The 21,656-nt window shown below is 33.0% G+C and overlaps 3 protein-coding genes across 3 annotated transcripts; 1 reads left to right on the top strand and 2 right to left on the bottom strand.

Moving 5' to 3' along the window:
* Positions 1-250: 250 nt before the first annotated feature.
* On the bottom strand, positions 251-6,732 carry LOC100261689 (uncharacterized). Its single transcript, XM_002276475.4, has 11 exons — positions 6,304-6,732; positions 5,603-5,845; positions 4,521-4,682; positions 3,252-3,361; positions 2,516-2,624; positions 1,841-1,996; positions 1,585-1,700; positions 1,340-1,506; positions 827-957; positions 619-750; positions 251-525 (listed from the first exon to the last, which is right to left on the bottom strand). Exons 1-10 carry the CDS (start codon positions 6,712-6,714, stop codon positions 643-645), a joined length of 1,713 nt encoding a protein of 570 aa, XP_002276511.3. The 5' UTR covers positions 6,715-6,732; the 3' UTR covers positions 251-525; positions 619-642.
* Positions 6,733-7,780: 1,048 nt separating this feature from the next.
* On the bottom strand, positions 7,781-12,152 carry LOC100266878 (glycosyltransferase BC10). Its single transcript, XM_002276454.4, has 3 exons — positions 11,803-12,152; positions 10,831-11,703; positions 7,781-8,720 (listed from the first exon to the last, which is right to left on the bottom strand). Exons 2-3 carry the CDS (start codon positions 11,347-11,349, stop codon positions 8,082-8,084), a joined length of 1,158 nt encoding a protein of 385 aa, XP_002276490.2. The 5' UTR covers positions 11,350-11,703; positions 11,803-12,152; the 3' UTR covers positions 7,781-8,081.
* A 5,352-nt stretch (positions 12,153-17,504) lies between these two features.
* Positions 17,505-21,335, top strand: LOC104880222 (uncharacterized). Its single transcript, XM_010656263.3, has 4 exons — positions 17,505-17,894; positions 18,703-20,533; positions 20,639-20,966; positions 21,055-21,335. The coding sequence occupies exons 2-4, from the start codon at positions 19,778-19,780 to the stop codon at positions 21,213-21,215; spliced, it is 1,245 nt and encodes a 414-aa protein (XP_010654565.1). The 5' UTR covers positions 17,505-17,894; positions 18,703-19,777; the 3' UTR covers positions 21,216-21,335.
* The last annotated feature ends 321 nt before the right edge of the window (positions 21,336-21,656 follow it).

The raw sequence follows: 21,656 nt of genomic DNA, 5'->3' as shown, positions 1-21,656 counted from the left end.
ATTTTCCTTGTCTTTTACTTCTTTCCACTTTTCCTTTTTATTTCATTTCTTTCAAATTTTCCCGAAAACCAAATATAACCTAAAAGACAAATGGTTGTTGTTCCAAGAAATCATGTCTTAATAAACTTGATTCTAGAAAATATTTTTAACCTTTTTAATACTTAAATCATAAAAAATTTTAAGTTTTAAAAATTTTAAGTATTAAAAATTTTAAAAGCAATTCCTAAAATTACTTTCGAACAGGCTAATATTCCGAAATATGACTTGTTTCATTTCAGCTCTTTATTCCATATTTGTGTCCAAACAAATTAGAATATCAACTTCAGCAAATTCTTCATAATGTTATATGATGTACAAGCCTATTTCAAAGCTACAAAAATAATGTTATTGCCATTGTTCTCAGCAACATACAGCCATTACTCATCTCAAAAAATTGTGTTGTACCAAAATACAAGCAGCCTATGCTTCTTTATTCTGAGTCTTCTTCCCACCAGAGCTACCTTCTGCGGCTGAGCTTGGGCCATTCTGGGAAAAACATTTAAAATTTTGTTCAGGAAAAAAAAATCATCAAAGAAATACGACAAATTCACATCAAATAATGGGTACGAGCCTCTTAACCTTGGCGCTTGGTAACAAGCAAGGTCAACGAAGCTCCAACAGGCAAACACACTCAATATGTGGAGTGTGCGGGAACATGTCCACAGGCTGTAAGCTTTTCAGTTTGTAACATCCTTCAATATTTTGCTCCACCTACATTAAGTTCTCACCGGCTTAAACGATGAAGCTATGGAGATAAGAACTGCCAATAGAGAAGACAGATACATACCACACCATGACAAAGGTAATCAAGGTCGCGTGCACATGTGGCAGGATTACATGAGACGTAAACAATGCGTGGCGCCTTGAGCTTTAGAAGAAATTTAATCAGCTTCATATGCATGCCTGGGCGGTTTGGATCTGCAAGATTTTTTCATTAGAACAAAGTTAAGAGGCCCAATGTTTATATCCTAATTAAAATGGGATTCGGGATATGAAGCTACTGAGTTTTAGGTCAGTTCATGAACACAACCCCAAGACTGAACTCAGGATGTCATGGCTCCTACTTTTACAGAAATAAATAAATAATGAAGGTAGGTCTTAGGTGAGCAACTCATTGCCACCACCCTAAAATCCAAATGTTCAAACCCCTCTACTCTCAATTGATGCTTTCTTTGGACACTATGAACTAGCATCTAAGTATAATATGCCTTAAGAGAACAACAAAATGCAGTTTCTAGAAGAGCATGAAATTAACATTTCTAAAAGATTATGGAAGCAGGCATCTGATAGAGAAGATCACCTGAAATGACCACATCAGGCTTAGGGAAATCCTTGCCAAAGTTTTCACCAATTTTATTAAGATCCCCTTCAATAAATGTGGCATTACAGATACCATTCAGCTTGGCATTCCGACGAGCATCTGAAACAGCTTGAGCCACTACTTCATAGCCATAAACATGCCTTACCCTGATAAAGTGAAAGCAAGAGGCATTCAAAGTCAGATTGATAAAAATTAACTAAACTGAACAATTACAAAACATTCACCTTCTGGAAAGTGTTAGACCAATGGTTCCAGTTCCACAAAACAGGTCAAGAACAATTTCAGAGCCGTCACCTCTAAGACCAGCACAATCTTCTATAAGTTTATACAGCACCTCTGCCTGAACATTATAAAGTCTTAGAATTTGCTATCAAGGAACATCCAAAAAGCTAGATAGGAAACTAAAGTGAGAGACTATAGGGACAGAATATCAAAACCAGCATGAGCTGACAGTACATTCAATTTCATCATGCAGCATACCTGATGTGTATTTGTTTGGAAAAAGGAATTGGCTGAAATTTGAAATGTGAGCCCTCTCAAGATTTCAGTGATCGCAGACTTCCCATGCAAAATGTATTCCTGCTCACCAACAGATGTACTACCAACAGAAGTATTTATGTTGTTTACAATGCTTACCTGTCAACCATAAAAAAAAGAAATAAAAAACAAAAAATAAAAAAAGAGTAATTGATTGCATGAAATGACCATTGGAAGATAATTCAGTGACATTATGTTTTTAGAGAAGGGAACAGATAAAATAAAGTGCAAATATAATTTAAGCATTAAATAATGAGATCTTCACTAACACCTCTGTATCAAAGAAGCTACAAGTGAAGAATTTCTTAAAAATTATAGTAAGATGCACAGTTTGAAATGGCCAAAAAACAACTAGTAGTACATACCACTACATAATATTGAGGGATTGAAATTAATCAGCATTGTTTTTCCTACTCCAAACCCTTAACATGGTAACCAAAACTATCATTTAGAGGGGCAATTTAGCTTGTAGAAATGCCTCATTAAGTTGAATCACTGTGTAAGGGAGAAAGCACAAAAGCTATATCTGATGTTAAAAGTTGATTAGGACTGGGGAATACATGGATAAAAAAACTAATTTGACTTTAAATATATAAAATAGGATTTGGTCATACAAACCACTTCAGGAATAGCTGAAATCTTTTCAACAAGGGGCTTCAGCAGCTCTGGCTTGTAAGATGAAGTTACAAAATTAACCATAAGTTCAGGTAGACCGGTCTTGATATCCCTGAAAAGGAAAAGGTTATGTCAGGCGCTTGTAATCCAAACAATAGTTCAGAATATCATAGGGAAAAATATGGTATACCATGAAAGTTTTGGCAACCCCCAATAAGAGGTTAAAGAAGAAACAAACACATGATTTAAGAGGTAGAAAGAGGTGGGTGAAAGGACTGAATGCTGTGAGTTGGGTGTCAGGTGTGTGCATGCAAACAGAAACAAATAAATAAATAAATAAATAAGGACTTCTTGAAGCATGTCAAGCCATCAAGAAGCATGTCTAGCCATCAAGAAGAACATCTAGCCATCAAGAAGATTTTCCTTTAACTGTTTAACCATAAAAATGCAGCCTCCAAATGAAAAAATATCTTTGCACATTTGTGCATAATTTAACAAGGAAAAGGGCCTTTTTTCCCCCTTTTCCCTCCATTCATGGATGACCCAAAATTTGGATTTCACCAAAGCACAACAAATTGAAGAGGGGTTAACATAGTACATAGGTTTGTTTCTTTTGAAAGGTAATGCAGGGGTGTCTTCTGTGTACAACTATGACTATAAGTCTCACTAGACTGGACGTTCATAGGAGCCATAAAGCACTAAAGCTAACAATAGAAGAAATTTGTAGAACTCTGAGTACCTGCCCGTTCTTAGTACCAGATGCTTAAGAAATCCATCATGAGAATGAACATTATATGGAGATAGGCCGAATTGTGGATCTCTCCAACATTCTTGAATAGCTGCGAGAACCTATGGATCAGAAACATGACTCAAATAGGCAGGTAGAGCAAACTCAGAATATAACTCATGTACACTGCCAATAGCCATAGAACAGAGTAACAGAGCTGTGAATATTAGTAAAATACAATTAGATAAGCTGCAAAAAAATTGCATAGTCAAAGTAGCTTAGAAAAATTAGGACATCTCTATGTCCAAATGAACCAACCAGCCAGACAATGCTGATGCATAGAAACCACAAACTTATATATCATATGATTCATATCATGCTTGGGAGATCAGATCTTATAATACGATCTATTTGGATAGACCTTTAGAAATTACAGCTAATAATTATTAAAGTTTGAGGGCTTTTCTAAAAAATAAATAAATAAGAGAATGATTCTTATCATATATCTAGCACTCTTAAATTTAGCCACGGGCCATCATCAAGATTAAACAATGTAACAAACTGGGCCACACTATTAACTTCATTAGATAGAAACTGATGTATGTAATGATAACAAGGCTCGGATGGGATTCAGTGCATTAATGCTGGTATGATTGCATCCAAGAATGATAACAAGGTTTGTTTGTATTATGTGATACAATGGTTTAGAAGCAAGACTTAGTTTTGGAAGATAAATATGGGTGAAGCAGTTCCCATTAAACCTCAAAGGCAAACAACAGAAAAGAATAAGTACTCTGCAATGCACATCAAAGCATCTTTGGAATTTTCACTAAAACCAATTGTTTTAAGAACTTGCAAAGAAAAAAATGTAACTTCTCCATGAATGGAAAGAAAAGCAATCGTAAACAACACAATAGATATCCAAAGCATCTTTTAAACAATGCAGAGAAAAACTGCTTGAGAACTTTAAAAAATAATTTTTATCATAACTCTTTTAAGGGAACTTTAGTTTACCCTTCCCTTCCTTAAGTTAAATTTAGCTCAACAGCTTAAATTGTATCTTTTAACTTTAAATATTGTGTGCCATGCAAATAAGGAAGGCCACTATCAATCTAAAGGAAAGCTAAAGATAGGGTGCTTGATTTCAATGGTACAGAGCAAGTAAGATGTTGCAAACAAGTAAGTTGACCTAACATACAGTTTTAGTCAATAATAAATTGGGGACTTTGTCAATGGCTAACAACATACAGGTTTAAACAAGATAAATAAAAAATAGCATACCGTATTGGCTGGCTCACTTTGCAATAAGCATTTGTTGACATTCAGAACCTTATCAAAAAAGCCAGGGGCATGCAGTCCCAGTGCATAACCACTGGCACCATCTTCCTTCTCGTGTAACAGTTCTCTAGGTAACCATTTTTGGGTAGCAAAAGAGAACTCCATCTGCAGAAACAGGAAATCAATAATTATTATTTTTTCCATCTTTTATTTTGATGTCCCCATTTTTTTTTTTATTGGATAACTAAAAAAATAAAAGATCTTTTACGTCCATGATATGGGAAAAAGTCAATTGGGAGAGAATTTTTTAGCTAGAGATTATTGTTTTGAAAACTTTGGGCAAGTGTTGGTGTAACAATCATATCTTTGACATTTAATGCTTCTCCACATTTGAAGGTTACCCACATTTTCCTATAGCATGTTATCTAGAAACAACTTTTCAGGAAAGAGGCTGGCAGATTTTATGATGATAAGGTGGCAGTTAAATATCATGTCCAGAACTAAAGTTTTGAAGATCAAATTATAATTTTAAGGCCAAAGATAGATTTATTGAGATATGTATGACCATATTTTATAATTTTGAAGTGGATTCTTTGCATGGCATAGTGTCCAAGTTTGTTTTTTATCTAACCCTTACTTACACTATCTGATACCAAGAACCTGTTTGATAGTGATTTTGGCTTGGAAGCACTTCTTTAGAGCCATTAGGTGTTTGGAAAAATTTTGAAAATCACTTTTAAGAATCTAGAAAATCACTTCAGTGATTCCCAAATGATTACTCAATAGGTGCTACTTCCAAAAATCACTTCTTTATCATATAACATGATACAAAACACTTTTTTGGTTTATATTCAAACACTAAGTGATTCTACTTAAAAGTGATTCTAATGGAGGTACTATTAACAGAAGTAGCCACAGACTGAAAGCATCTTTACCACAATCATTTCCAAGATTGTCCTAAGCACATTACATAGGAATGACTAACTACTGGATACTGAAGTCTTTGAAAAGAATAGAAATTAATTATTTCACAATGGAACTGAAACAATGCAACAGCAGGGAGCAAGTTTGCTTTCTTTGCTAACCTTATTCCTGTAATGAAATTGAACATCGCAAGGAACAATTGGCTTCATGATACTAGAGAATTCAGGATCTTTATCAGAAAACTTTCCAACATGTATCACCAACTCCTGGACTTGCTGTTCCTTTGCTCTGACCTGGGCCTCATATGATAAATTTTGTGTCTTACAACCTCCACAATTTGAAGCATATTCACATGGGGCATCCACAATGTCCCAGTGAGGAGATATTGTCTCCACCTTAGTCACCTGCCCATTTCAAAACCAAACCATCCAAGCCCTCAGAGTCGGGAATAAAAATAAAAGAGGGTTTACAAAATTCACTGTTCGGTTTCTGAGAATCACAAGGATAATGAGGCTTTGGTTTCCAAGAAAATGCTGGAAAAATAAAAGATATAATCTTTTCTGAAAAACAAAAACATCTACAACTGCAACTGCTTGGGTCAGTTCGAAGGGATTCTTCTCATTATTGATAAAACACCTAAAACACACAATATTCAAACTTCATTTCCATAGCACATGAATTTCTCAGCAACCAAACAGAAACTAAAAAGTAAAAACAACCTAACATAAGAAAGAAAACCGCCAGCAATATTTTCACCATAAATACGAGATTTCAAAATGCTACTTTCCACTCCTTTGCGCAATTTTCTCAGAAACCAAACAGAAAACAAACTGGGAACTAACAATCAACGATTCCACCTAACCTCGGCGTAGTTCCCTTTCTTGCGAGTGACGCGGCCAACGAAGCGTTCACCGGGGAGTGCACGGTCGCAGAGCACAACGAAGCCAGTGTCAGCCACCTTGCACAGGCCCTTTCCTTTGAAAGCCAGGGATTCGCAGACGAGCTCCAAGGTCTGACCTCGCTTTGGAAAGTAGGATTGAGTCTTAGGTTTTGGACTGTCGAACTGCGATTCCTCTGAATCCTGAATTGCAGGAATTGCAGAGGAGAGAATAGAGGACCTGCGGAAATTCTGCATCCATGGCCTGCCGGAGTTCAGCCAACGAAGGCCGTAGGTTGGCACCGTCGCCATTGGAGGCGGCCTTGGTTGCTGTTGAACTCCCGTGGCGGCAAAATGAAGGTTTGGGATAAAGTGTAATATTGACATCACAGACATTTTTGTATTTGTGAGGAAAATAAATATTTTTAAAAAAATTACTTTTTATAACAACAATTGAAGTTATCTTTTTAAAAATTAAAATTTTAAAATTAGTTTCATATTTTGAGAAAAAAAAAACCCTCAAAATCCATGACGAGTGACTTTTTTTTTTTTTTTTTAAACCAAAGAATCTTTGTGAAAGCGCTTACATTTTCCATAGAAACCCAATTCTCAAATTGTTGATCATTCCGTAACAACCAACATTCGATAAATTCAAAGTATCATCAATGATAGGATTACAACCTGGGATTAAACTGGGCTATCCTAACGCAATAATTAGGAACCTAGTACAATTGTTTTGTTTTCAAAAATAAGAATAATAAAAGTGTTTTTTGGTTATTACTTTTTGCAATTTCTTCTAAAAATATTATATTTTTATTTATTTTTTAGGGCCCTTTCAAAAAATATTTTGTATAAATATGAAGATTAAAAAATATTATATATATGAAGGTTATTTTTAAAAAATATTTGAAAACATTTATTGAAAAATAGATTGATAACATTTTAAATTGTAAAACAACTTTTATAATTGTTCATACGAAAAATAATTAAAAAAAAACCATAATAGATAAGAAATTATTTTTAAAAAATAGTTTAATAAAATTACATGTTCGCAATTAGATTTTTATTATAAAAAACATTGTAAAATTGTTTGAGAAAAATATGCTGAATAACTATTTTTTAAACATTTTCATCTCTACTTTCATAAATGATGACACTTAGAACAAACCCACGGAGTATAATGTTGAATGTCATAAAAGGTTTGGCTTACCTTCACCGAACATCAATTGGTTTTAGATGAGATGGTCAAAACCCGAACCTACACATTCATTTTTTATACATTCATAATTCCAACCTAGGTCAAGAGCATTTCAAATCAATGTTTTATCATTTGTGTACTTCCACCCATTTTAAATAGACCAACACAAGTCTGCATCCAATAGCCTCCCAATGTGAACAACAAAGTACCTACTCCATGCACCAAATGCTTCAAGGGTTTGCAGGAAAGACAAGATGTAAGATGAACCATCAACAAACATAAATGTAGATATTCATTCATAAGGTACAGTACAAAATACAATCAAAGAGAATATTATTAAGCCCCATAACCTTGTGTAAGATGTAAACATATAGAATATTATTATGCCCTGGGAGCTTGTCTAAGATCTAAACCTAATGGTAATACATGTTATCAAGGAATAAAAGTGGTAGGGAAAAAGATTTCAGAGGCGTTCACCTGAAACAAGATTGCTTCATGACATAACTCGCATGTTCCAACAGCCACTTTTCAGAGAAAAAATGTAATCGGTTTGCTCATCAATTTGTTAATAACCAAAAACTTCAGATGCTAAGTCTAAGAGTGGTTCCAATGCACTTGGAGCAAACTTTCTTGCAAAAAGGAAGCAAAGTGAAGTTGGCTGGTTATTGTAAATGCAGGTGCCACCTTCAATGATTTTCTTGAAGAATTCCTTTGTGATATCAGCCTGGCCGAATGTGGCAGGGTGTGCACCACCCCTCGACCAGTCCACCCAAGTGGTGGTCCTGTTTGCTAATAGGTGTGGAGCCAGGATGGTCAGCATTGTTTGGAAGTAGTGTTCATCCACGTAACATGATGGTCTGCAAAACTCCTTAAATCTTGGGTAGAAAGTGTTGTCTCCAACTATGTCAATTGCAAGTTTCCGATTAACTTCAAACCATTGGGATCCTTTACGCCATTCGGTGAGGTTAACTTGAGGTGCTAGGTTTGGGTTATAGCGTCCCCTCCCAAAAGGGCTATCTTCGTCGAATGCACCAATAAAGCTGTATCGGGATCTTGATAGGTAGCGATAGACAATGCTGAAGTTGTGGAGAGGAATGCAAGACTCTGACAAGAGGATGAACCATTCATTGTCAATATCAAGCAATGCATTAGCTAGTAGTCTCCTCTCAGCATCACACATGCTCATCATTCCCCACTCCACCACCTGCAAATGAGACAAGCACAAGAGTAAGAACTGTTCCAGCCATAGAGTCTAGAGAACATGTCAAATGAGAATACGCTTAAGGGGGTGTTGAGACACTGGAAGCCAATTAATATCATTCATTGAATAACCCGCATCCTTTGGACACATCATTTACTGAATAATACGAGAGCATTATTGCATGGACCAAAAAAGGTGGATCAATAGTGGTACATATCTACAATTATTGAATATCTTTCCACTTTCACTCCCAAAAGTGTAGGCTATTTAGGATTATAAAATCCCTGCTAAAGAAAGAGATTCCTTTTCCCGGAAATGTTTTGTGTCTGTGCATTCACATTCAAGGGGTAGTCTATATATGTCAATGCATATCATATGAAAATTTCGCATAAAAATCCAGAACTCCTTTAACTTTAGAAAAGGAAGGAAGAGATTAACATCATACAAGCAAACAAAAAACAAAAGAACAAGAGAACAGTAACAGTAAAAAGAAAAGTGACCCAATGTGTGATGTTCAAGAATTATGATAGCTGCACGGACCAAACGCCAGCCGTGCATTCGTCATTAAGTGTATGTTTTTTTGGTGTTAAATCCAGCGGGACACCCACAGATCATAATTAACTGCCAGATTCTAGCACATATCCTAGCCTGAGTCCACACCATTGGAATCAATCAAAATGCATGCGTGAGCAGGATTGAAAGAGAAATTATGGCCAAATACAAGCATGTGGTATATTAAGAAGCAATCCAAAAAAATCCTTCTCTCAATTATGAGGTTGGCTTCACAAATCTTGCTCCACCCTTGGAAAGGAATCGGTGGTCAGGTTTCATTTACACGAAAAGAGACTATAACGAGTGTGATTATTAAAGTCATCCTTCCCTGATAACAGAGCAGTATTCTCTTCAAAAGGATAGATCCTACTTTGTGTAGGACATAAACAGTGAAGGCAGGGAAGGTACTTGTCGATGAATGTGCTCCCAGCCTAATGGTTTAATTTGATCTACACACTTGTGGAATGTAGAGAACTATTAGGAATGATGGCCATCACATATATCAACTAATGTATAAAGAATGAGTAGTAAGAAGCAATATAGGATGCTTAGAACAACCCTAGATAATACTTACTATTGTAGCCACAAGGGTTTCATGGCTCCAAGATAACTTGCTCAATATGTGAAGTTTTCAAAATTTTCAATGCTCATACTTGTAAAGTAAGTAACAAATGAAAACAGTCCCTATATTGCACCATTCTCACCATCCTTACATGATAAAAATCCAGAAACTATTCATTATTGCCAAATTCACAGGGCTAGGTGAAAACATCAGGGTATCAATAGTCAAATATCCCAACAAGTACAATCATACTAATCCCAATTTTCTTATCACAAACTAGCATAAACACATAGCTATGACTGTGTTCAGTCAGGAAGCCAACTTGCTCTGCCCAAGTCTACCAATACCTTTCAACACATCAGAGAAACTAAGATTTGAAAGCACAATATCATTCTTTTTTTGGGTATATGCAAGTGATATTACTTTACGATGTTGCAAAAGAACTACAAACTTCCTGAAGGTAGAAGTACATAGGCCTCCACACTAGATGCATACTTAGGTTCTAGCCATGTACTAAGTTTCTGAAGTTTATGTCAAAATGAAATGTTCAGGCTCTTATGATAACTGAAAATTTCCACTTCTCTTTTCAAAGAAATTGATGCAACCATGACGATTAAAAAAGAAAAGGACATTATCTTTGACCAAACAATCAGTCAGAAAGCAAGAAAAATTGTTTGCAGTAATGTGGGGAATTGATTCACATCATTTAAGAAAGAAGATTCAGGGTTACGTAGAGTAGATAGGCAAAGCGACTGCAGACAAGATTACTTTGTTCACTAAATCACACAACAATAGTGAGATCTGGCTATATAAAAGGAACATTGAGCACATTGACTAATCGGCATTCTATCAAGATGAAAGGCGAGCCGGCAACACATATTACCAGTTATTTTAGAAAATTAAACGTGTAAAACCATACGAAATTGAACTTGCATGCTTCAAAAGCAAAGTTAGTTGAATATGCAACTTTATAGCAAAGAAGAGGAAAGAAAAAGATACCTGGCTAGGAATTTGTCTCTTGTAGAAAACCGATGAAGCTGGAAAATCAGCATCATAAGATGGCAGAGAATGAACATAGATTGAATATAGTCCCTTGTGGCCCTTGAAGAATCTCTCCCATAGAGGTGACAGTGGCAATGGCCCCTTTGTCATGAACATGAAGGCGATCTTCGGAATTCTCCTAAATGGGTAGTTCTTTATTCCGGGAACAAAGGAAGCTCGCCAAAACAGCTCACTGTCATTCATGCTGTGTAACAGTTTGGATGGAGGCCTAATCCAAGTTTCTAAAGTATTTGCCTCTTCAAAGCAAGGTTGAAAATGGGACCGAGCTACAGGGACTACGCTCTCAACTCCAAAATATCGAATCATATTCATACTAAAGATCATAACTCCAAGACCCACAAGCAAAAATAGCAATAAAAATTGAAGGAGTCTAAGTTGGAAAACCTTAGGTTGGTTTGTTCTACTTATAGTTTCAAACTCCTTGCCTTCCTCCCATGACATTACCCTTGTGTGCATCTTAACGACTATTTCCTATCAAATTCTGCTTGAGTATAGTCTTTATGCAGAAATCAAATCCGATAACACCCTTTTTCCAATCCAAACCTGCACTAAATGTAAAAAAAAACTGAACTTTCTTTGCTCTAATCTCAAAACCAGCCTGAAATTGTAGCTTACAATGAGAATGGAGAAATGGTTTTGGTTTTCTCCATATGGGTATTTGATCCGCAAGAGTTTTCACAAGAGACAGAGCGATTTAAACATCGAATGGGTGAAGTGGGTCAGTTCTCACAACATGGGTATTGCCCAAACACACGGTTCTGCCCAAGGCACAACCCCAAAACAGCAAAACCTTCAGCCAAATCAAGATTTCTGGTACAAGAGAAAGAAAAGAAATAACCAAATGATGAAAGATACCAAAAGAAAAAGGAAAAAAAAAAAACAGAGAAAAGTGGGATTTTAGTTGATTACCAAAATGCAGTGTAATGGCATTACGATGAATGTAGAAGAAGGATCAAAGGCCTCCACAGAACTAGAGTAATTGCTCTCACACTTTTTGCTTTGTATCTTGAATTCCGCCTGATTTCACTGAATTTGTATACAGTGTTTGATGAGTGGTGGAGTCAGTGCTGTTTTCAGGTGCTTTACTCTCCTCCTCCTTTATTCTTTCCACAGTAGATGGGGCTGTTTTATAACTGAGGAAGAGACCCAAAGGCAATGAAGACTGAAGAGAGAGAGAAGCTTATGGTGGGGTGATGGCAAAACCAAGGCAAATGTTTGTTTGGAGTCTTGTCTATTCTTTTTGGTGTCTCCGGTGGAGGTGGACTTCATTCCATTCTTAATTAGGGTTTTTAAAAGTTCTGCTATTATCCCAATAAATTTAAAAATAAAAAATAAAAATTTATTTTTTAATCCATTGATCATGTTTTCTAAAACTTATTCTTAAGTATCGGTTTTTATCTTTTTAATTTAAAAGCAGTTTTAAAAAACAAGTTTTAGAAAACACAATGAAACTGTATTATGTTTTTCTTATATTTTTAAAAACAGCTAAAAACAAGTCATATTTATTCTTTAAAAATTAATCTGTATTTCACTTTGTCTTTAAAAATTATTTTTAGAAAACAAAAAAACAAAGAACTATTTTTAAATCACAGTATACATATTCATAATTTCTTATGGCAAAAAAGAAGAACATGACAAAATTACAGATCTATAAAAGGAAAATAATTTCAATCTCAATGATAATTTGTCGTAATCTAAAATAATTATGATCTTTCTTCAATTTATTGTTACATTTGGCATGCATATTTCCATGTTAATAACACATGGAAGTTGAAAAAAAAAAGGAAAAAAGAATCTTATAAGATTTTATAAGATTTTAAAGGAGATATTAGAATAAGGAAATGAGAATAGAAATTTATTTCATTTCTTAATTTTTATTGTGTTTTAATTATTTACTAAATTAGAAATAAAATTAAAACAAAATTATTCTCACCAAAATTTAAACATTTTGAACTACTCAAATCCAAATTTCATGTTATCGCTTCCATATATAATTCGTAATATTTGAAAATTACAATTTTATTGTGTTTTTTAAGTACATATGTAATGATTATACAATTAAGTTCATATCTAAGTGGGTATTTCATAAAACAACTTAATAACTTAAAGTTAATTAATAATTTAATTTAAGTTATTAAGTAAATTAAGTATATTTAATAAAATAACTCAATAACATACTTAAAAGCAAAAAATAAAAAAATAATAAATAAAAATAATTAACTTATTTTAAGCTCATATCTTTATTTTACTGTTTTATTTTTATTTATCTTAATTATGTTAACGATTTCTTTTACTATTTCACAACTTTCATTGTTATTTGACATTTTGTTACCCTAATTATAATTTATGAAAATAAATATGTTAATTTAATGATTTAAAATAAATTTTAAGTCAATAATTTAAGTATAATTTAACTTAAAGTCAACTTAACTCATTAATTAATAAATATTAAGTTTTACCTTAACACAATGATGTTTGTTTTTTAAACTTTTTACTAAAATCATTTTGTTTTTAAATTTTAAATTATTTGTTTTTATTTTTATTTTTTATTTACTTATTATTAATTTCTTAAATTTTTTGACTGAATAAAAAAAATAAAAACATTTAACTTTTTTCTAAATACTAAGGCTATGTTTGGTTCTTGGAAAATTTGAGGGAAAATGCAAAGGAAAGAAAATAGAGAGGAAAAGTAAAAGGAAAGAAAAAGTGAAGGAAAATAAAAAATAGAGTTAAAGATGATAAATTATTTTTATTTAGTACTTCAAACTCATTTTATTTATTTTAACTCATTAATATAAAGATTAAATAATTTTAAAATGTATAAGTTTCTAACTAATTTTAATTATATTTAATTTTCTTTGAAATATTTTATAAGACAACCAAACATGAGAAAATCATTTTTCTTAGCACTTTTTTTCTTTCCTTTGTACTTTCCGGGAACCAAACATAAATGAACATATTGATTTTTCTGTACTTTTTAATACTTAATATAAATAAAATACGAAAAAATACAAACAACCTAATTCTTATCATATTTCATCTTACCGTCTTTGATTAATATTTTTACATAATCTATCAATATTCTTATTCTCTAAATTATTTGTTTTTAGTTAATAGAATGATTCCAAGTTAGGGTTACCCTCAAGTCAACGACTTGAATGATGCCATTGTAGATAGAAAACGTTGCGTAGGGGTGAAATGATATATTGTTGGTGGTTGGTTATCATTTTTTTTTTTTTGAGAACGACTCCAAATTACGCTTACCAATGTGTACAAAATTTCTATGAAAGGCATCCCACAACAACATATAATATATTTTATAAAATTAAAATAAAGATATTACTTATTATATTTTATCACATATATTATTTAAATTTTTTTTAATATTATAACCATTATTTTTACACATTTTCAAGTTTTTATTTTATTATTATTATTATTATTATTTTAAAGCAAAATTTAGATATGGGCTTAATTTAGCCCAACTCAAATTAGGTTCAAGTTGAAAAAAAAAAAAAAAAAGTCAAAAACTTAATCAAGTCCAACCCAACTTAGATGTTAAAATTTTAATATATTTTTAAAAGGAAGAGTTCTTTTTAGAATTGATTGTGAGTCTGTGACAGGCAGAGCATTTTCTCATCATAAAAACAACCCATGTTGTCCATTTATATCTGATTTTGCATTAAAAAAAAAAACTCATCCAAACAACCCCTAAGCAAGGCATTAATTGATGAAGTCATATTTATTTATTTTTTTTTTTAAAAAAAGCAAAATTTAGATATGGGCTCAATTCCAACCCAATTTAGAGTGCGTTTAGTAATGATTTTAGAAAACGTTTTTAACATTTCTAATATTTAGTATAATACAAATTTTAAAGTGTTAAAAAGGTTTAAAAACACTTCATAAAATTACTATCAAACAAATTCTTCTGATACGGTTCATTTATAAAAGTTCTCATACAATGTCTTAAAGGAAGAGTTCATTTTAGAATTAATTGTGACAGGCAGAGCACTTTCTCACCATTAAAAAAAAAAAAAAAAAATCCGTATTGTCCATTTATATATGATTTTGCATCAAAAACCCATCCAAACAACCCCTAAGCTAGGCCCCATTTTTTAAAATAATAATAATAGTAATATAATAATTGTCATATTTTAATAAATATTTTTAAAATTTATTGTATTTTTTTCTTCAAAATTTATTTTCATATTTGATGAAGGCATTAATTGATGAAGCCAAGAGCTTTCAGAAGTATTGATAGTCCATAATACACCAAAGCCGGCCTTGCCTTATCAGAAAAATAAATCCACAAAGCAATTAAATGTTTTTAAATTCAAGTAAATGCAGTGTTGTACGGATCAGAAATGAAAAAACTGTTAACGGTGTGCTATAATGACTGTCAATACTGCACACACCATTAGTGAGTGTGGTGGTTGTGGGCTTCATTGATTCTGATTGGGCCTGGACCAGGGCCCAATCACCAACCTATGCCCTATGGCCCTTGAATGGAAATGGGCTCATGGCCCATTAAAGGCCCATTAATGCATTGAGGGATGCCCAGTGCCCACTATGGTTTGCCCACGAAGCCATCGATTTTGGGGTGGCCATGTTTATTGCAAATATGCCTCTTAGTATAGCCGAGAAACCCCACCCTGATTTGGCCCACGTGAAAATTGTGGAAGGTATATTTTCAAAAAATATCTTTAATATAAATTCAATTTTATGGAATTGTGAAAACCATTTTTTAAAATGATTTCTTTAGTATGAATTAAATTTTTTTTTTCGATGTATGGTTGATATGAAAATTGTGACGTGACAAAAACTATTGTAGATTTCTCATTTATCCCGTTTAATAATTATGTTTTATTTTTAATAACTAGATTAAGTTTTATATATGTTCATATGATTAATATCTCAACCAAACATTTTTATGATTAAATGAACTAATTTATTTGAAAATAAATTTAAAATGAGTCAAATATGGGTTAAATAATTTAAAGATATAATTAGGTTAATAACAATATTATTAAATGAGTTAATTTGGATTAGATTCCTATTATACAGATTGATAAAAAAATTACTTATTTTATTAAACGAATTATACATGTCAAGACGAATTTGAACTAAACTCATTTATACTTAATCTAACCTTTAACCCCACGAAAATCATGTTCGGTTTTGTGTCATGTTCATTGGACAATATCAATTATTTACTTTTAACTGAATAAAAAAAAGTCAAATATTTTGGTTTTCTCTATTCAGCCAAAAAACAAATAACACCGAATGAAGCAGCTGCAATTTGATTCCTTCCTCCAAATGGTTCTTTTGTTTTCTTCAATTTATCCTTCTCTTTTAATTTCTCCTCAACTTTAGATTCCTTGCTGGTCCTTCTCATGGTCAAATTCTTCATGAATGACAGCTACACCTTTCATATATGTAAGAGGAGCTAAACCCTTTCATATTTGTAAGGAGAGTGTTCCAAGATAAATATCAAAGCTAATTGGATGTTTAATAAAACTTAATATTTATTTTTTTAATAACTTAAATTAACTTTAAGTTAAATTATTTTAATGTAAAACTTATTATTTATTTTTTACTTTAATTATTAAAATTACTTAATAAAATCAACTTAAAACTTATTTTAAATCATCAAATTGACACAATTACCCTCATTAATTTCAACTTATATTTATTTTTATTAATTTTAAGTAATAAATTTATTTATAGAACATTCATATTTAAAGTATTATAGATGGATATATAAAATAACTATAAAATATTTATTATAAAAAAATAAATCATGGATGTGATCAATTTACTTTTGTTAGTGTGGACAAATAAGGTAAAAAAGATTTGAAATTAAAAATAAAATAACTATTTTAAAGTTATTTTTAATTTTAAATTATGATATTAAGGTGATGTTTATTTTTTTATTTACTTTTAAATAAAACTTAAGACTAAATAATGTTTAATAATGTTAAACATTAAGTTGATTTTTTTTTTTAATAATATATTTCTATTAGGTATTAAGAAGTAAAAAAATAAAAAATCAATAGATCAACTATAGTTACTAGGATTTACTTTTAAAAAGCTAGACATTTTAACTTTTTTTATTTAATAACATATATATATATATATATAATAAATTAAGTTATTATTATTATTATATATTTTTTAAATTGCTCTGTCTCTTGTGAAAACTATTGTGGATCAAATACCCATATGGAGAAAGTCAAAACCATTTCTCCATTGTCATTGTAAGCTACAATTTCAGGCTGGTTTTGAGATTAGAGCAAAGAAAGTTCAGCTTTTTACATTTAGGGCAGGTTTGGATTGGAAAAAGGGTGTTATAGGAAATTGTCGTTGAGATCCACACAAGGGTAATGTCATGGGAGGAAGGCAAGGAGTTTGAAACTATAAGTAGAACAAACCAACCTAGGGTTTTCCAACTTGGACTCCTTCGATTTTTATTGCTATTTTTGCTTGTGGGTCTTGGAGTTATGATTTTTAGTATGAATATGATTCGATATTTTGGAGTTCAGAGCGTAGTCCCTGTACCTCAATCCCATTTTCAAAAAATTTCGAAGATCGCCTTCATGTTCATGACCAAGGTTTTCAAAGGCGTATCTCAGGCGCGCCTTGAAGCGCGCCTTGAAGCGAGGCGAGGCAAAAACGCCCTGACGCGTAAATAATAAAACGTAATGCGAGAAAGGCGTACGCCTTTTCAACCGAGGCGTGTCTGAGGCGCGCCTTGATTGCGCCTTTTACGCCTTGAGAAGAAGGCGCACGCGTTGTGGCCATGAAGAAATTTTTTAAAAAAAAGCCCTAACTGATCCCTAAAGCAAAACCCGAGTCCCGATTGAAGGCAAACAGAAATTGGGAGAAAAACTCCAAAAGGAAACCCTACCTGAAGCGGCGGCGACCAATCCAGAGCATCTTCTCCGGCGACGACCAATTGCAGAGCATCTTCTCCGGCGGCGATCCTTCTCGTTCATCTCCAGGTATGTCGCGATCTCCCTTTCTTCGTGTCTTCGATGCTTCCCCCTCTCGGTTTCATCTTGTTCTCCATCTGCCATGGTTTTCTTCATCTTCCATGGCAGTCGACTTGACACAGAGAGGCTGGCTCTCTCTTGGCAGTCGGGGTTCGTTCTCGTTCATCAATTTTTTTTTTTTAATCAAATGCCATCCAATTTAAAAAATAAAATGGTGCGTAGTACGCACACCCTCAATAGCCGTCTGTGACTCCTCTGTTGAAACAGAGGTGCATCGCCCTCCTCTTCTCAGTTCCCACCCACCTTACCAATCGGCAATCACCTTTTTTTTTTCTTTTTTTTTAATTACAAAAATATAATCATATTTCAGAGGTGAAAAACCTTTCTTTCCTTGATGGTGTGTTTGGTTCACGAAATATTTATTTTTTTATATAAATAAAATTAGTTTAAAATATACACTTAATTTAATAATTATAAATTTATTTTTTATTTCTTTTTTTCTATTTTTCCAAGGTATTCACTCTTATATTTTGTCTTCACTCTTATAAGTATATTTTTTATTTCTTATTTTTTTAAATGAAATATAACATTCATTTCCTTATTAAATGGAATTTAGATTATAAAAATATCTCTTCCCTTTTATGTGTATAATTTTAAAATTCTTCTAAAACAAATATTGGTTTTTTAAAATTAAAACCAATTAAATTTTGAATTTCATTTTTAAATTCCTTTCAATTATGTCTTGTTATTATTTTTAAGTCAATTATATTATTATATAGAAATTTGAATATTATTATTGGTGTTTTTTTTTTTTTAGAATGAGTTCCTTCGATTCGAAAAATTCAAGAAAAGATTTTGTGTGGAATTATGTTCTTGAAGTTGCCGGGGAGCAATATTTAAGATGTAAATTTTGCAATCAAAGATGCACGGGAGGGGTGAATAGACTCAAGCATCACTTAGCCGGAACTCATCATGGTATGAAACCATGCACCAAGGTTAGTGAAGATGCTAGATTGGAATGCAAAGAGGCATTGGCCAATTTTAAGGATCAAAAAACAAAAAGAAATGAATTGCTCCAAGAAATTGGTATGGGTCCAACTTCAATGCATGAGAGTGCCTTGTCTAAAACAATAGGGACACTAGGGAGTGGGAGTGGGAGTGGGAGTGTAAGTGGGAGTGGTGAACCTATTCCTAGGGGACCCATGGATAAATTTACCACTTCACAACCTAGACAAACTACTTTGAATTCAAAGTGGAAGCAAGAAGAAAAGAAGGAAGTGTGTAGAAAAATTGGTAGGTTCATGTATTCAAAAGGTCTCCCATTCAACACTGTGAATGATCCTTATTGGTTTCCTATGATAGATGCTGTTGCAAATTTTGGGTCCGGGTTTAAGCCTCCATCTATGCATGAATTGAGGACATGGATTCTTAAAGAAGAGGTAAATGACCTAAGTATCATTATGGAAGATCACAAAAAAGCTTGGAAACAATATGGATGTTCAATTATGTCAGATGGTTGGACAGATGGAAAAAGTAGGTGTCTTATCAATTTTTTGGTGAATAGTCCTGCTGGCACTTGGTTTATGAAATCAATTGATGCTTTTGATACAATAAAAAATGGGGAATTGATGTTCAAATATCTTGATGAGGTGGTTGAAGAAATTGGAGAGGAGAATGTTGTGCAAGTCATCACTGATAATGCCTCTAATTATGTGAATGCTGGAATGAGGCTTATGGAAAAAAGGAGAAAATTGTGGTGGACTCCTTGTGCTGCTCATTGTATTGATTTGATGTTGGAGGATATTGGAAAGCTAAATGTTCATGCTACTACACTATCTTGAGCTAGGCAAGTAGTGAAGCTCATATATGGGCATACTTGGGTTCTTAGCTTGATGAGAACATTTACAAAAAATCATGAACTTCTTCGTCCAGCAATTACACGATTTGCTACTGCATTTCTTACTCTCCAAAGTCTTTATAAGCAAAAGCAAGCTCTTATAGCAATGTTCTCATCAGAAAAATGGTGTTCAAGCACATGGGCTAAAAAGGTAGAAGGTGTGAAAACTCGAAGTACAGTGTTGTTTGATCCAAATTTTTGGCCTCATGTTGCTTTTTGCATAAAGACCACTGTTCCATTAGTTAGTGTCTTGAGAGAGGTTGATTCAGAGGAAAGACCAGCCATGGGTTATATTTATGAGTTGATGGATTCAGCTAAGGAGAAGATTGCATTTAATTGTCGGGGTGTGGAGAGAAAATATGGCCCAATTTGGAGAAAAATTGACGCAAGATGGACTCCGCAACTTCATCGACCTTTACATGCAGCGGGTTATTATCTTAATCCTCAATTGCGGTATGGAGATAAGTTCTCTAATGCTGATGAGGTGAGGAAGGGATTATTTGAATGCATGGATAGGATGTTGGATTATCAAGAACGTTTAAAAGCTGACATTCAGTTGGACTCATATGACCAAGCAATGGGTGAATTTGGGAGTCGTATTGCAATTGATTCTCGAACATTAAGAAGTCCTACAAGTTGGTGGATGCGTTTTGGGGGTTCAACACCGGAGTTGCAAAAGTTTGCTATTCGAGTCCTTAGCCTTACTTGTAGTGCTTCGGGATGTGAAAGAAATTGGAGCACATTTGAGTCGGTAATACTTCTATTTTTGTAAATTTTTATACATATATTTCTATGTCAATGTTAGAGAACCTTATTTCATTTTAACACATAAATTTGATACTTTTATTATTTGTAGATCCATACAAAAAAAAGAAATAGACTTGAACATCAAAGGTTGAATGCTCTAGTGTATGTAAGATACAACACTAGATTGAGAGAGCGAAGTCTACAAAGGAAACAAAATGTTGATCCGATTTTGGTAGAGGAGATTGATTCGGATGATGAATGGATTGCGGAGAAAGAAGATCCCCTCCTCCCCCTTGATCTTTGTTGGCTTCAAGATGATGAGTTATTCAGTGTTGATGCCATTAGAGCTGTGTCATCCAACTCCCAAGAGACTGAAACATCATCGGATCACATGGTTTCTTCACATTCCTACAAAAGGAAATATAATGAAGTACCAAGTAAGTACTCAAAAATTGAAGTCATAAATTTGATTAAATTTAATAAAAAAACTTATAATATTTACACTTAATTAATTCTTTATGCTAGGTACAAGTGGAGGCAAAGGCAAAGAGAAGGAGTTGAATTTGACACCAATTGATGAAGATGAAGATTTACATGAAATGGGGATACATGATAGTGGACATTTTCCTACTATTGATACATTGGATGAGGATGATGATGACCTTGAGGATGAGGATTTAAGTTGAAACAATTGACTCTAGTTGTTATTTTATGACTTAGTTATGGATTTTTTGTAAAAGTTTAGAACTATTATTATGGTTGACTCTATTTTCTATTTCATGACTTAGTTATGGTTTTTTGTTAAAGTTTGAAACTATTAATATAGTTGAATCTAGAGTCTATTTTATGACTTTGTTATGGTTTTTTTGTGAAAGTAGGGTACTAGTATGCTTTTTTTATTATGATTCTAATGAATTGTTTTCATGTTTCTATTTATGCTATTTTATTTTATATATTTAAAAATATTAATTAATTATATAATGTGAGGCTTAAAAAGCTTACGCCTCAACGCCTCGAGGCTTACGCCTCGCCTCAGGAACACAAAAACGTCTCGCCTTACGCTTTCGCCTTTAAAAACTTTGTTCATGACAAATGGGTCATTGCCATTGACACCTCTATGGGAGAGA

The sequence above is a fragment of the Vitis vinifera genome, chromosome 9, assembly GCF_030704535.1.
Source record: "Vitis vinifera cultivar Pinot Noir 40024 chromosome 9, ASM3070453v1".
Lineage (NCBI taxonomy): Eukaryota > Viridiplantae > Streptophyta > Magnoliopsida > Vitales > Vitaceae > Vitis > Vitis vinifera.
This window is presented reverse-complemented; position numbering and strand designations above follow the sequence as displayed.